The 13,249-nt window shown below is 52.7% G+C and overlaps 4 protein-coding genes and 1 non-coding gene across 5 annotated transcripts; 4 read left to right on the forward strand and 1 right to left on the reverse strand.

The window, feature by feature from the left end:
- Positions 1-152: 152 nt before the first annotated feature.
- Positions 153-1,985, forward strand: PFLUO_LOCUS1970 (high affinity glucose transporter; the record flags this gene model as incomplete). Its single annotated transcript, XM_073779063.1, has 5 exons — positions 153-269; positions 337-590; positions 667-748; positions 807-1,537; positions 1,607-1,985. 5 exons carry the CDS (start codon positions 153-155, stop codon positions 1,983-1,985), a joined length of 1,563 nt encoding a protein of 520 aa, XP_073636056.1.
- Positions 1,986-5,122: 3,137 nt separating this feature from the next.
- On the forward strand, positions 5,123-5,234 carry PFLUO_LOCUS1971. Its single transcript has one exon. It is a non-coding gene; the product is annotated as a tRNA-Thr (tRNA).
- Positions 5,235-5,783: 549 nt separating this feature from the next.
- PFLUO_LOCUS1972 (uncharacterized protein) lies at positions 5,784-6,141 on the forward strand (the record flags this gene model as incomplete). Its single annotated transcript, XM_073779064.1, has 3 exons — positions 5,784-5,786; positions 5,839-5,968; positions 6,035-6,141. 3 exons carry the CDS (start codon positions 5,784-5,786, stop codon positions 6,139-6,141), a joined length of 240 nt encoding a protein of 79 aa, XP_073636057.1.
- A 100-nt stretch (positions 6,142-6,241) lies between these two features.
- On the reverse strand, positions 6,242-9,372 carry PFLUO_LOCUS1973 (AP-3 complex subunit delta; the record flags this gene model as incomplete). The annotated part of the gene is made up of 6 exons (XM_073779065.1): positions 6,242-8,178; positions 8,233-8,461; positions 8,515-8,898; positions 8,949-9,145; positions 9,199-9,317; positions 9,347-9,372. 6 exons carry the CDS (start codon positions 9,370-9,372, stop codon positions 6,242-6,244), a joined length of 2,892 nt encoding a protein of 963 aa, XP_073636058.1.
- Positions 9,373-9,603: 231 nt separating this feature from the next.
- On the forward strand, positions 9,604-13,021 carry PFLUO_LOCUS1974 (uncharacterized protein; the record flags this gene model as incomplete). Its single annotated transcript, XM_073779067.1, has 8 exons — positions 9,604-9,939; positions 9,993-10,199; positions 10,261-10,407; positions 10,464-10,629; positions 11,131-11,185; positions 11,276-12,500; positions 12,575-12,827; positions 12,888-13,021. 8 exons carry the CDS (start codon positions 9,604-9,606, stop codon positions 13,019-13,021), a joined length of 2,523 nt encoding a protein of 840 aa, XP_073636059.1.
- Between the last annotated feature and the right edge of the window lie 228 nt (positions 13,022-13,249).

Here is a 13,249-nt window from a genome sequence, read left to right on the forward strand (position 1 = left end):
CCAGATCATTGGCGCTCGGCCCTTCATGGTAAGTCTCTAGGTTGTGGATATCAACCTATAAAGTCGTGGAAACCGCCTGATTGTCTCCGTCGACACCTTAGTCCCCTGATTCTTCCATCTCCATTGATAGGCGCCTTCGTCAAATCGCCATCATGAAGACCCTACCCAAGCTGAAAAACATGTACCTCATCAGCGCCCTAGCCACGATCGGTGGATTGCTGCAAGGGTTTGATGTAGCCGCAATGTCGGCCATTATTGGGACGCATCAGGTAACAGTGCACCGCGATCCTTGACCAACATGACAATAATTCTGACATCTAGAAAAAATAATCACAGTACAAGACATACTTTCGCAGTCCAGGCTCGGTGCTCCAAGGCGGCATCACGGCGAGCATGGCGGGCGGTTCTTTCTGTGGCGCCCTAGCGTCCAACCTCACGGCCGACCGGCTCGGGCGACGCGACTCAATGGCCTATGCCTGCGTCATCTACATCGCTGGCTGTGCCATCATGTGCTCTGCGCAGAACGTCGCGCAGCTTATCGTGTCGCGGATTGTCAACGGCTTCGCAGTGGGCATTCTGTCATCTCAGGCGTGCGCAACACCCGGCCGCTCTCTGCTTGCTTTGTTTCTATTCCAGGATGCTAAATGTGATCACCGCTATATTTAGACCGATGTACATTGCCGAGATCAGCACCCCCAACCGAAGAGGCCGCTTAATCTCGTTCCAGAACTGGATGATAACATGGGGTGTGAGTTACCATTGATTACAGAATCTCACTGAACAGCATCGGCTGATGATCCCTATAGTCACTAATATTTTACTTCTTATCATATGGGACGTCATTCCTCCAGTCCACGGCGTCCTTCCGTCTGCCATGGGGTCTCCAGATGCTGCCGGCGTGGATTCTTCTCGTCGCCGTACCATCGATGCCCCGCTCCCCTCGCTGGCTCACTAGCAAGGATCGCGGGAACGAAGCGTTGAGGGTGCTCGCTGATCTCCATGCCAAAGGTGATACTATGGACCCTCTTGTCCACTGCGAGTTGCAAGAAATCCTCCAGAAGATTCAACAGGAGCGTTCTTTCGACAGTTCCTCGTGGCTGGAGCTCGTCCGAAAGCATAATATCGTCCGGGTGCACTGCGCTATGTTTGTGCATATCTGGTCCCAGTTCTCTGGCTTCAACGTCCTGTCGTACTACATCGTCTACGTCTTCTCTATGGCAGGGATCCAGGGCAATCAGGCCTTGCTCTCGGCGTCGCTACTGTACGTTATCAGCACCGTGTCCCGCTTCCTGGCCGTGCTCTTCCTCGATCGGTGGCGCAGGCGTTGGACCTTGATGACTGGCTCGACCTTTTCGATGATCTTCCTGTTTTCGGTGGCCGGCCTGATGGCGGCTTATGGGCACGCCGTCCCGGGAGGGCTGGATGGCGTGCCGGCAGTCACCTGGGCGATGGACCAACCAGCTGCCTCTAAGGCTGTCATTGCCTGTTCGTATCTGTTTGTCGTGGCGTACGCCCCGACGTGGGGTCCGATTGCATGGTAAGTGCCTCTGATTCTGCTGCGGCCGCGCATGATAGTGGCGAAAGCTAAGATGGACATACGGCGCAGGTTATATCCGCCTGAGATAATTCCCTTGTATATCCGCGCCAAAACGGTCTCAGTGGCGACCGCGTTGAACTGGGCCTGCAATTTTGCACTGACTTTCTTCACGCCGACGGCGTTCCAGCATATCCAGTGGCGCACCTTTGTGATCTTTGGCGTCTTCAATGTCGCCAGTCTGATCCATGCATTCTGCTTCTTTCAGGAGACCAAGGGCAAGACGCTCGAGGAAATGGACGAGGTCTTCAGCCAGGGCCTGTGGGCGTTTAAGGTTGAGTACCAGGAGAGTCGGCTGGTGCAAGACGTGGAAATGACGAAGCAGAATATCAAGGCGGGCAGAGAGACTGCGGTCAAGCCCGACTTCGCTCATATGGAAGTGCCGCACTAGATACTTCGGACACCAGGGACAAGGAATATACTTTCAAGTGCTATCTGAGGAACGCCACCCGCTAAACCCTTCTAAAATTGCTGTTGATGCAGTCTAATCAAGAGTCTCGCTTTCTTCCAGAATGATGACAATCAATCAATCAATCAAGCAAAGTTCTTTGAACCTGATGGAGCCCAACTAATTGCGTCGAGGCCATGCAGGCGCTTCTTCCAGATCGAAGTAGAGCTTGTCGTCCCAATTTCAGACATGCCTTTTGCAATAAACAGTCATACAAAGGAAAATATACGGAGGCCAGCACGGAAAGAGTGTACCCAAGCTCAAATAAAAGCAAAGCCCAAAAATACAAAAAGCCCAGGATCCATGAATTAAAGTATTGTACAGCACTAAACTGCTTTTCATTTTTGACATTCTTGGCATTGTGCGCTGATTTCGCTTACTACGCGTTCTGTATTATAAAAGGGATAGTTAGATTATACACAGAATGCTAGACTTCTTCTACCTTGCGATTTTCGACGCCTAGATTCGACATAGTAAAATTCCGCACGACGTACGGCAAGCGGGGCGCCACAAACGGCTCCCATTGTCCCGTCCTGCCTCTTCCGGCCTGGCGTCCCCTGTTGTACCCCAATCAGGCTTAGCGCGCAGTGCATATCCCATGCATATGTTCATATCAATCTTGCGGTGGACAAGATTCGCGTCATTAAAAGGTATAGATGAAGGTAAAAGAGGCAGTGGTGATCAGACTCACCTCGGGCATCGACTGTTCGCTTTCGCAGAGAAATTGGAGCGTGTGTAATTAGCCCTACGAACTGCGAAAGTCTTTTTTGTGTCCGAATTGCCGGGGACGCAAGAACTCTGGCGGAATCGGGGGGGATCCTAGATAGAACACGCTTCTAGGCCAAAGGTCCCATTGCTAGCATGGCTAGGGCGGCTACTCGAAAGTGTTTGTTGTGTTCTACATGTGCCCTCTGCTTTCATTGACCGAGCACAGATATGACGCGGAGTACATGCGGGAGGCCCGTGGCATAAGTTGATTGGCCCTCTAAATATAGCAAGACGCCTATTGAGCGGCAGGTTGTAGAGCCTCAATCAAATGGACATGTACAAATGCCGGGTTTAGGAGTCAGTGCATGAGCCGTAGAGCATATACTGCCAACAGAAATTACGATACCAGAATCAGCGACAAGGCTTCTCGCCTTGACATAACAGGTATTTATTAGTGCTAAGCTGTTCACGTACAACGTCTCAAACTTCCTTCTTAGGAACTATGTCAGAACTTCACCCTCTTCCTCCAGCTCGAACGCTAGCACGAGGACCCGTGGATGACGAATCGCAAATCGAAGTAGATCAACATATGTTCTTCAAAGATCTCGAACATGCACAACGCTCAATATATGCACAAAATTGGATGGCTAGATACTTCTTTTCTCCAACACGATACTTCCTTCACAATCTCAAGTCACCGCCCCGCGTTGAAACTTTGTTGCGCCCATATGCCATTCCAACCAGAAACCGGTTGAATGGTGCACGAGATGGCCAGTCCCGTACTCAATCACTCCGTGCATTTGAAAATCATAATGAGAGAACAGTGTAGTCGACAAACGCGGTGACTGGGACCAGGGAAAGGGCGAAAACCGCAAGAACGGCCTCAAAAAAACAATTACCTCCGCTTTTGATATCCGCACGGATGAACACAAACGTCGAATAGAGGATTTGAAAGAAAAGCTGAAATATATTATTCCGGAAAGTGGATCTGCTGTGGTTTTAGTGTGCTGGGGTAAGCCATCCTGTTGCTCAATCTTGCCTGTGCGTGTCTCTAGTTCGGGAGATGAAGTGACTATATGGAGCGAGATCCAAAACGCCTGGTACAATCGGAAAGGGCATTGGAGAAAATTTATACCTGGATTGAGCGTCGCACGAGTTGACAGCGTCGAGGTAGGACTGAAGATATAATTCTTCCAAAGAAGGCCGCTAATTAATAATTTCAGCTCTCGATACTAGGGCTAAAGGATACCATGAGAAATACAGAGGAATACGAATATGTTGGAGCATTCTCTGAGACTGACATATCTTCGGAGAAGAGAAGATTAGAAAATATTATAAACAATTGTGAGGCCTCATCAGGCTGTTTCTACAATTGTCACACAGATACAGGAGACTGTTACAATACAGAAGACTGTCGTTGCATGTGCTATGAGTGCTTTCCGGGCGTTGATGACGCCGGCGATTGCCCGGCTAGAACAGTACATGATGCTAGACGGACTCTTTCACTATTGACAACACGCGCTACCATGAGACCTGTCTTCTGCAGCCCGAGCCTTGCCGCATCAAATGACTTTCTCAAGAACAAGCACTTGATTTACAGCCACCGGTAAGCAGGCAAACCAAGAACTATAAATTGGAATTTACCCTGATCCATGTCTCATAGGGAGATCTTGGATTGCTTCAGCACTTGGGCCACTCCACACTGTCCGAGCCTGATAGAAATCCAACTTACGGGCATCTTCATCAAGGAGGATTGGACACTAGATAGGCGTCTTGCCATTCTGCTTTTAGCAGCCATATCCTTGATGGTGGTCATAGCTGCTCAGTTCATCTTTGGTTGGGATACTGCATGGACCGTAGGCGGTTTCTTCGTCACCTTCCTTTCTCTTTGTATGTTAGCACCTTCTATGGTTACCTAAAACTCTGGTGGGCTTTATATCATGAGCTTCGGTGTATGGCTTATCGCTGAGCTTTAATTGACGTCCTCGTTTCTATCTTGTTTCTTATCAACTGGGCCGTAATTCGTTCCTCTAGATCAAAGCCGCGAATAATCGGAGGCAAGTTTTTGTTGATTTTTCTACTAACTTCGAGTTTCAAAATGTCCCGAATTTGTTCAGTCATCTTGTGAGACACGTAGCACTCCAGAGAAATAGGGGTTAATATGGGGAAAAGAGATAAAGATTTCTCTGCATAAAATTGTTATATAATCCTAATAGTAGCTTCGCTTTTCGGGCCACGCGCACTAAGTTTCGGGCCACGTTCAACTGCAAGTCCCAAACTACTACATTCAACAAGAAGTGGATGAAAGGAGAAATTCGACTTCTTTCGCTCAGCATATTATAGCTAATTTTTGCAAATTGACCTTTGAGATTGCTTCGATGGCGCAGTGGTAACGCGTTGCACTTGTATTAACTCTTGTAGTTTGCAAACTCCTGGAGTTATTGAGGTATGCAAAGATCCGCGGTTCAAACCCGCGTCGAAGCATGTTTCTTTTTTTTGCCCCATCCGGTGCATACATAACTATTCTTTACGTAAGTAATGTAGCGGCGGTGTCGTGTGTGGGCACTGGCGATAGTGAGATCTATTAGAGGTGAGGCCGCTAAGGTAGTGAGTTGTAGAAAGAAAAGATATCTCAGGCCATACGCCATAGGCTGGCAAGCCTGTTTGACCTAAGTACCTTCAAACTATTGTTTGTCTAGACTTCAATTCGAACTGTCGTGGAGATATATATACTTCGGACGTATATCGATGTTACACCTTTCCCCAGAATAACACTCTATTTGATCCCATTGAACAATACTAGGATACAATTAAAGTGCCACGATCTCACCATAACTCAAGCAGGGTACTCTCATTATTGTCTACCAAGTGCCAAAGCACTAGGTATACCCATACCTCTCCCCGCATGGGGTGAAGAAACCCAACGTGGCCTTAGCTCACACCGCCCGCCCGACTAGGGCGGACTTGTATACAGCCAACTAACCACCTGGACCTCCGTTCCGCGCTCCTCAGCTCCTACTATCCACCGCAAACATGGTCCGTCGAAGCCCCCCTTCCTTCCTGAACCCCCAGCCCTAACTCAGAACAGGTGCAAACACCCCAACAACGGCGCGCGAACGAGCGATACGCAAAGAACGAGGCCGCAAAGCGCGGCAAGCCAGTGACCAAGTCCAAGCCCAAGCAGACCTCCAAGGCCCCAGTTTCCACCACTTGGGTTGGTATGTGTTCCCTATCGCCCCCCAGAAACAGAATTAAACAGCGTGCTAAGAAATGATATCCGCTAGTCCTCCTCGCCTTTGTGGTCTGCGGTGGACTCCTTCTGGAGCTCCTGCGGGTCGTCCCCGAGATCTGGTCATACGTGACGTCGATGCTTTCGCGAATTACAGGATAAGGAAGGAGGAACAGGGACGGGATGGCGGGTCGATGCCTTCAAGATGGATGGGTCTACGAGATGTATAATTCCTTGTACCAAATAATCACAACACAGGCTTTCAACCGGTCGGAGACGTGGCCGAGCCCTTCTTCTTTTTCTTCGGGCCAGATTTCCCTGCAGACTCTGCGCCATCCTTCTTCTTCTTCTTCTTCTTCTTCACCAGCGTCCCTTCGGCGGGCGTGCCATCCAGCTCGATGCGCTCGGATGCTCGCTGCATCCGCAGACGCACCTCCTCCACGCGCTGCATGGCCTTGATCATCTCAGTCTCTCCCTCGTCTGCGGACAGCTGGGACTGCGCACGGTCATTGCCCGTGAATGAAAGTTGCCCGAGTCCACTCGAGTCCACCTGGAGGAGAGAGCGATTCTGCCCCGTAGACCTGCCAGCGGTCCCGAATGTAGCATCCCCGCCAGACGATTCCTCCGCTCCAAATGTTTCGTCCCCGGCGACTTCCATCTTCCGAGGACGGGATCGTCGATCCCGGCGTGGCGCTTGACCCGGAGGACCGGAAGCTTCATCCCCTAATTTCAGGTCGACAATGGGGATGGAGTCGATATCCAACCCATCGCCATTCGAGGTATTGAGAATCTCATGGAATGGCGTTGAACCGCCGGACGACGCATCAGAGGGAGCAATGTAGAAGGGATCATCCCTGAAACGTTCCCGGCGCTCAACTCGTCGCCTCTCCACGTCGCCCACATCCGGGAAGTTCTGATATGATGGATTGAGTGGCGCATCTACCGGCGTAACATCGTGAGACGGTTTATGAGAGAGCAAGGTGCGATCTGGCACATAGTAGAAATCCTGTAAGATATGAGGGTCGCTGGATTCGAGAGATTTATTATCCCTGTCGTGGAGAAGGGTCGGCAAATTGTCATTGAATGCCTCATCCAGACGAAGACTGTCGGGAAGGACAACCTTCTTCTGGGCGGTGCTCGCAACGGGGTTGAGCTCGAGACCCGTGAACAGGCTCGGGATAACCGAGGCCAGAAGAAACGGCATATCTTCGCCCCCCGATTGCATTGCCTCGGCGGCTAGGCGGAGGATTTCCAAGAACTCGATCGCGCGCTCTTGAACATCTAAATCTGGGTGGGCGGCCAATGCGTCGAGAAATTCCACCACCCGCGCCAGCAGGAGTGATATCTCGCTTCTCCACGAGGGAGCTCCTTGCTGGCCATCTCGGCTCACTTGTACCAAGACCTTTGGTATTGCCTGTAGGAAGAGGGAAAGGGTTCTCGCAGGCAGCGTGACATGAGACATGTCAATCAAGGACTGAAGACATCGACTGGGAGAAGAGAGATAGTCTGCAAATTCGCCCACCACCCATGCAACAGGGCCCAGAACCCCGTCGCCGAGGTTTGAACCAGCAGGGAAGAGCGTAGATCGATTGTCAATGAGAATGAGGGACTCTGCAGCTCTTGTGGTTTCTAACCGCACCCCCCTCACACGAACTGCGAGGTTACGAATCTCCGACCCGATTCGGAAAGCAACATCCGTCCCTGAGTGAGTCGTCGCCTCCGGGTCGGGATGGCTCTGCATCCAGTGATCCTCGGATTCTGAAGGTGGGAGCAGGCCAACCAGCTGCACCAAAATGCCAACGTACCACTCGAAGTCGACAATTTCCGAGTAGTTATTGTGCGAACACATATCCAGAACTCGATGTAGAACCCCGATCCGATAGTCGCTGGGTAGGACGGCCGAAATTGCAGGTGAGCCTTGGTCTGGTATCCTCTTGTCATCATCAGGATCTTCCGGGTTGTGACTCGATGACGGTCTCGACGTCGAGCTTGGGGCTAACCGCAACTGATCCACGAGACGGTTGACCACGGACTGTAGAGTATCGCTTGCGACCATTCCTGCCGCTAGATCCAATGCCTGTAGTCGAATGGAGATATCCGCGTCATCCAGGCAATCCATAATGACATCTTGTTGCATGGCAACTAATTCGGGGTGTGTAGTGACAATTCGGTTTAATGCTAGCAGTGCGACATACTTTACTGTTGCTACGTGTCAGCCTAGACGGATTCGAATCAACCAACAAAGAGTCTCACGATTGGGATCGGCATCCATCACGATCATGCCCCTCAACTTCCCTACACACAGGGATGCCACCTCGTCGCGTTCTTGGAGACCGTCTTCCCCATCCAGGATCCCGCCCTGGATAATGCCATTGATGCACTCATACAGGAGCGACATGGCAGACGTGGTCTGAATGATATTGGTCAACGGCCGCAACAATTTGCGAGTTAATCGTGGTTCGAGTGGCGTTAACGTTGCGAACTAAAAGAGTATTAGGGATCAACACTCTTTCATAGAGATTCGAGAGAACCAACCAGTTTGATGATTTTGATTGCCATCCAATTGTTGCCACTGTCCACAAGCAGCTCGAAGAATCTCGGGGCCAGGGGAAGGAAATCATGCGGTCGCCGCCAGCCGAGCTCACAGACCACATTAATCGCTGCCGAGGTCACACTGCTGTCCTCCTCGTCATCCATGAGGCGATCCTTGATCTTAGGCCATCCCAGTTTCAGGGCCTCTGGGTAGACCAAGGCAAGCCGATAGAGACAGACAATTGTCTTCTTGCGCACCACGGGATTGGAATGGGAGAGGCGCGATAGGATGTCCGACAGCACAGACATGGCCAATGAGGGTGTGCTGAAATGGGGTAGCGTGATCAGCGGTAGCGACATGTTGGGGATGCTGGCGGAGGCAATGTCCTGCAGTTGGTCAGACGGGGCCGCGCGAACTGGTGTTGGACAGCACCCACCTTCTTCAGCAAATTTGTTGCCAGCATCAGCACCTCTGTATCCGGGCGAAAGCTCTGCACGGCTCCAAGATAGCCAACGCGTTTCGGAAGGTATTTGGCCGACGACATAACCTCTAGGACGTGGAAGGATGCCCACGACATGTCATACCCAAACATTTCCAAGTATATGAGCTTCAGGAGGGCCGTAGCTTTTTTGTCTGAACCCAATGTTAGCGGGCGATGTTGATGATGCGCGAGAGGCAGAGCCTACCCATGTCCTGTGTTTTGATCTCCACCTTGCACTCCCGCAGGCAAGCTTGGATGAACTCATCTTCGCCGCCTTTGTGAGTGCGCAGACCCTTGATGAGGTCGTAGAGAGACTTCTCGAACCTGCTTGGATTAGTGAGGGTACGAGGGACAGATTGGGGAGGAATTGGACGGACATGATGGCGGGAGGGCAGTTAATGCATCTGCTTCATGACTAGGAGGAGATCATGCTATGTCGACTGGACTGAACCACGTCCGACAGTGAGTTGGAGAATGACAAGAATGACGATCGTGGGGAGGGACTCGATAAGGCGCGGTCACGGGACTGCTATCGTCCGTTGACCCCGTGTGCTGCCACTCCATCCTTTTGGATTCCCTCAACTGAATCATCCCTCCGTCACATCTCACCATGTCTGTGGACTCCCGATCGGAGATCAATGGCTCCGACCTGATCACAGCATTGAAACTCTCCCAACAAGCACCCTCCATTCTCCACTCCACCACCCCCGAATCCGTCGATGAGTATGCCCGGCTCGAGCAGCTACTCCTTGCCTGTCTGCGCACCGGGGACGACAAATCCGCCCAGGCCTGTCTCAACCGTCTCAGCCAACGGTTTGGCCCGTCCAACGAGCGCGTCATCGGACTTCGAGGCTTATATGAAGAAGCCGTGGCTGGGGACCACGCAGCGCTGGAAAAATGCCTGACGGGATACGAGCAGGTCCTGGCCGCCGACCCCGTCAATGTGGTCTGTATTGATGGCCCCGATGCGGAGAAGTCACTGGCTGATGGTTTATGTAGCCCATCCTGAAGCGCCGAGTGGCCTTGTTACGGTCCTTGAAGCGACCCGCGGATGCGATCACCGCCTTAATCCAGCTGCTCGACGCGATCCCCACCGATGCCGAAGCCTGGTGTGAGCTTTCCGATCTCTACCAGTCCCAGGGGCTGAGTTCGCAGGCGATCTTCAGCCTTGAAGAGGCGCTGCTGATCGCCCCGAATGCGTGGAACGTATGTCACGTTGTTGTCCTGCACCTTGGGTGATTTACCCTACTAATTTCCGACTGTCTAGATCCATGCCAGAATGGGTGAACTACTCTATGTGAGCGCCTTATCGGATGGGAAATCCGCCCGGCTTCTGAGCAAGTCGGTGCAGCATTTCTGCCGGAGCATCGAGCTCTGCGACGACTATCTGCGGGGCTTGTATGGACTGGTTCTGGTAAGTTCTTTCTCTCGGATGCCCGATCGGGAGCCGATGCTAATATTCCGTTGCAGGCTACGTCCCAGATGCTTGAGAGTGCACCCGAGGATGCCAACGCTGGGCGATTGAAGGCATTCGGGCTGAAGCGACTCGGGGCGATCGTGCAGGCGCGGACGCTGGACGAGCAGAACTGGGCCAACAGCCGAAGTGAACTGATTGCGGCCAAAGAGCTGCTCAACTGTAATAATCGTTAGTTAGTGTAAAGTAGTCTAATCCAGTCCTGCCCAATGCATGTCCGTCTGTTCCACCATCTATCTGCCCAACCAGCCCAGTCAGGCCAAAAACCCACCCGCCCTTTTCAGTTGGCCTTTTTTTTTCCTTTTTCTCTTTTTACTTCTTTCTTCGTCTTTACTTCTCCTTCTCCCCCTTCCTATTAACCCTCCAGAAACAACACACCCACCCGCATAAGCAAGGGGTTCCTCGGTTGTTACACATCTCTCGCGGGGCTCTGGAAGGATTTGCGTCCATGCGCTCGTCCCCTCCGCCCGTCGCATTCCTCCATCTCGTCGCCGAACCTCTCCTGCCACCCCCACTTGTCGGTGATCTCTGTCGCATCTGCCATCGCAGTTTGTCCCTCCTCGCTTCGTGCATATCCTCGAGCGAGTGAGGGCTCCTCTGACCAACAACCCCTGCACATCCACCCGAACAAACACCCAAACACACCCAAATACACACACACAGATAAAGAGCACCAGTTAGCCAGCTCCCTCCAAGCGACGCTGTCCGTCTCTATGACGTATGTTTTGAGAGAGACTCATTTCCTCCCGGATCCCTTCCTCCCCTTCCTTCCTCATCCCCCATCCGTGCCACTAACCCGCCCCAACAGGTTCGACATCAGCATTGAAGACCCGGACCACTCGCTGTCAGACGAGGAGTCGTCCGGCGTACATGGCCCCTTGCCCTCTGCTCCAGTCGGCCATGAGTTTGTGGACTATGAAGAGTTGTACTTGACATACCCGGATGAATTGAAATCGTCTGATTCAGCTTCTCGACCAAGGAACGCGCACCATAGCCGTCACCCGCTCCACGGTTCCCGCTCGGCTTCGGCCCGCCGCCAGACGTCGCGCACCTCGCGCCGACAACAGATGATTCCGGAGCGCGAGTTTGCCTCCCGAAATCGGGCACGGCACCATTCCCCAGAATCTCAGGGGAGCGTGGACTCGGGTGAGGATTTCACCGGCCAATTTGGCCGCGCGAGTGAGAGAAGGATGTGGCCGGGGGTGCCGCAGGCTCCAGGGTATGCCCAAAGCTCTTCTTCTGGCCCATCCTACAGCGCACATCCGTATGGCAATGGTCCATACGGCCATTCCGGCCATCCGTCTGACGAGCTCCTCAGACTCGGACAGCAGCCGCCCTACGGCTCGTCTGCGTATGCCTACGGGCCTCAGTTCCAACAACAGTACTCGGCCTCGATGCAGCCCTTTTACCCCTCAGATCAACACCAGCACTCCCGACACCACCGCCAGCCACCGATGCCGCGCGCCGAAGCATTCAACCCGCTGTCGATGGCACCTCCTGGCGGCCCGCCGTTCAACCCCCAAGATCTAACGCCGTACGGTGCCCCAAATCACTACTATCGAGACGCGTACTCTATGGTGCCCCACCAATCGTATTTCTCCCTGTACCCCCAAGTCCCTATCCCGACTAAGTCCGAATCAAGCTCCCCCGCCCCGTTCGCCGCGGATGCAGCCAAGGACGATGCGATCGCCCGACTGGAGAAGTTGATTTTGGATGATCGAATGGAGCGGGAAGCCCGTGAAGCGGCCATTGCCCGCGCGGAGGCGGAGAAAGCGGCCCAGGAGGAGCGTCTGGCACACGATCAAAAGATTGCTGAGCAGGCGGCTTTTTTGGCCAGAGCAGATGCCGAGAAGAAAGCTGCGGAAGATGCAGCCAAGGTCAAGGAAGAGGCAGAGAAAGCGGCAGAGAAGGCGGCAGCATCAAGTGCCGCAGCCCCTCCAAAACCCCCTGCGGAAAAGAAGAAGCCCATCAAATTCAAGGATGCTGTCGGGAGAAAGTTTAGTTTTCCATTCGAGCTATGCGCCACATGGCAGGTAAGGACTCTCTTAATTACGATGCGAGAATCCACCATCCCGGAATCGAGGCTAACCATATCTGGGACTGACAGGGAATGGAGGATCTCATTCGCCAGGCTTTCCTTCACATCGAGGTTATTGGACCTCATGTTGCCGAGGGACATTACGACCTCGTGGGCCCCAATGGTGACATTATCCTTCCGCAGGTCTGGGAAACCGTAATTGAGCCCGACTGGACCATCACCATGCACATGTGGCCGGTTCCTGAGAAGCCCAAAGAAAAAGACGGTGCGGCGGCAAAGGACGGTGCTGCTGCTGCGGATGGGAAGAAGAAGGCAGATCCAGGTACGCCTGCTCCCTTGTTTCGCAGTGGTCTTAGATGATCATGATTGACGTTTTATTTAGGCAACAACAAGAAGGGGGCCCGGCCAAAGAAGTCCGACCCTGGGACCATCGCCATGTGGATGATGGGTGGTCGCAATGCCGCGCGGACCAACAAACCCCCCAAGGCGGAGAAAAAGCCAGAAGCGGCGCAGTGACGGAACAGACCGTGTCTGGTCATCAGCACTTTTTTCTTTCTTTCTCTAACCAACGTTTTCTCGTCGGATTGGCTTGGCTATCTGCTTTCTCCGGATGGGTTTGGAGCGTATAGAGTTTGGATCAAAGCACGGGTTTGACGGGGCCTTCATTGGCCTCATGGCGTGCTGGTATTTATTATTGCTGGGAGTTCTGCTATCCTATTTTTGTCTATCTATGCTGAAGTGAGT

This window comes from Penicillium psychrofluorescens (genome assembly GCF_964197705.1).
Source record: "Penicillium psychrofluorescens genome assembly, chromosome: 1".
In the NCBI taxonomy this organism is placed as follows: domain Eukaryota; kingdom Fungi; phylum Ascomycota; class Eurotiomycetes; order Eurotiales; family Aspergillaceae; genus Penicillium; species Penicillium psychrofluorescens.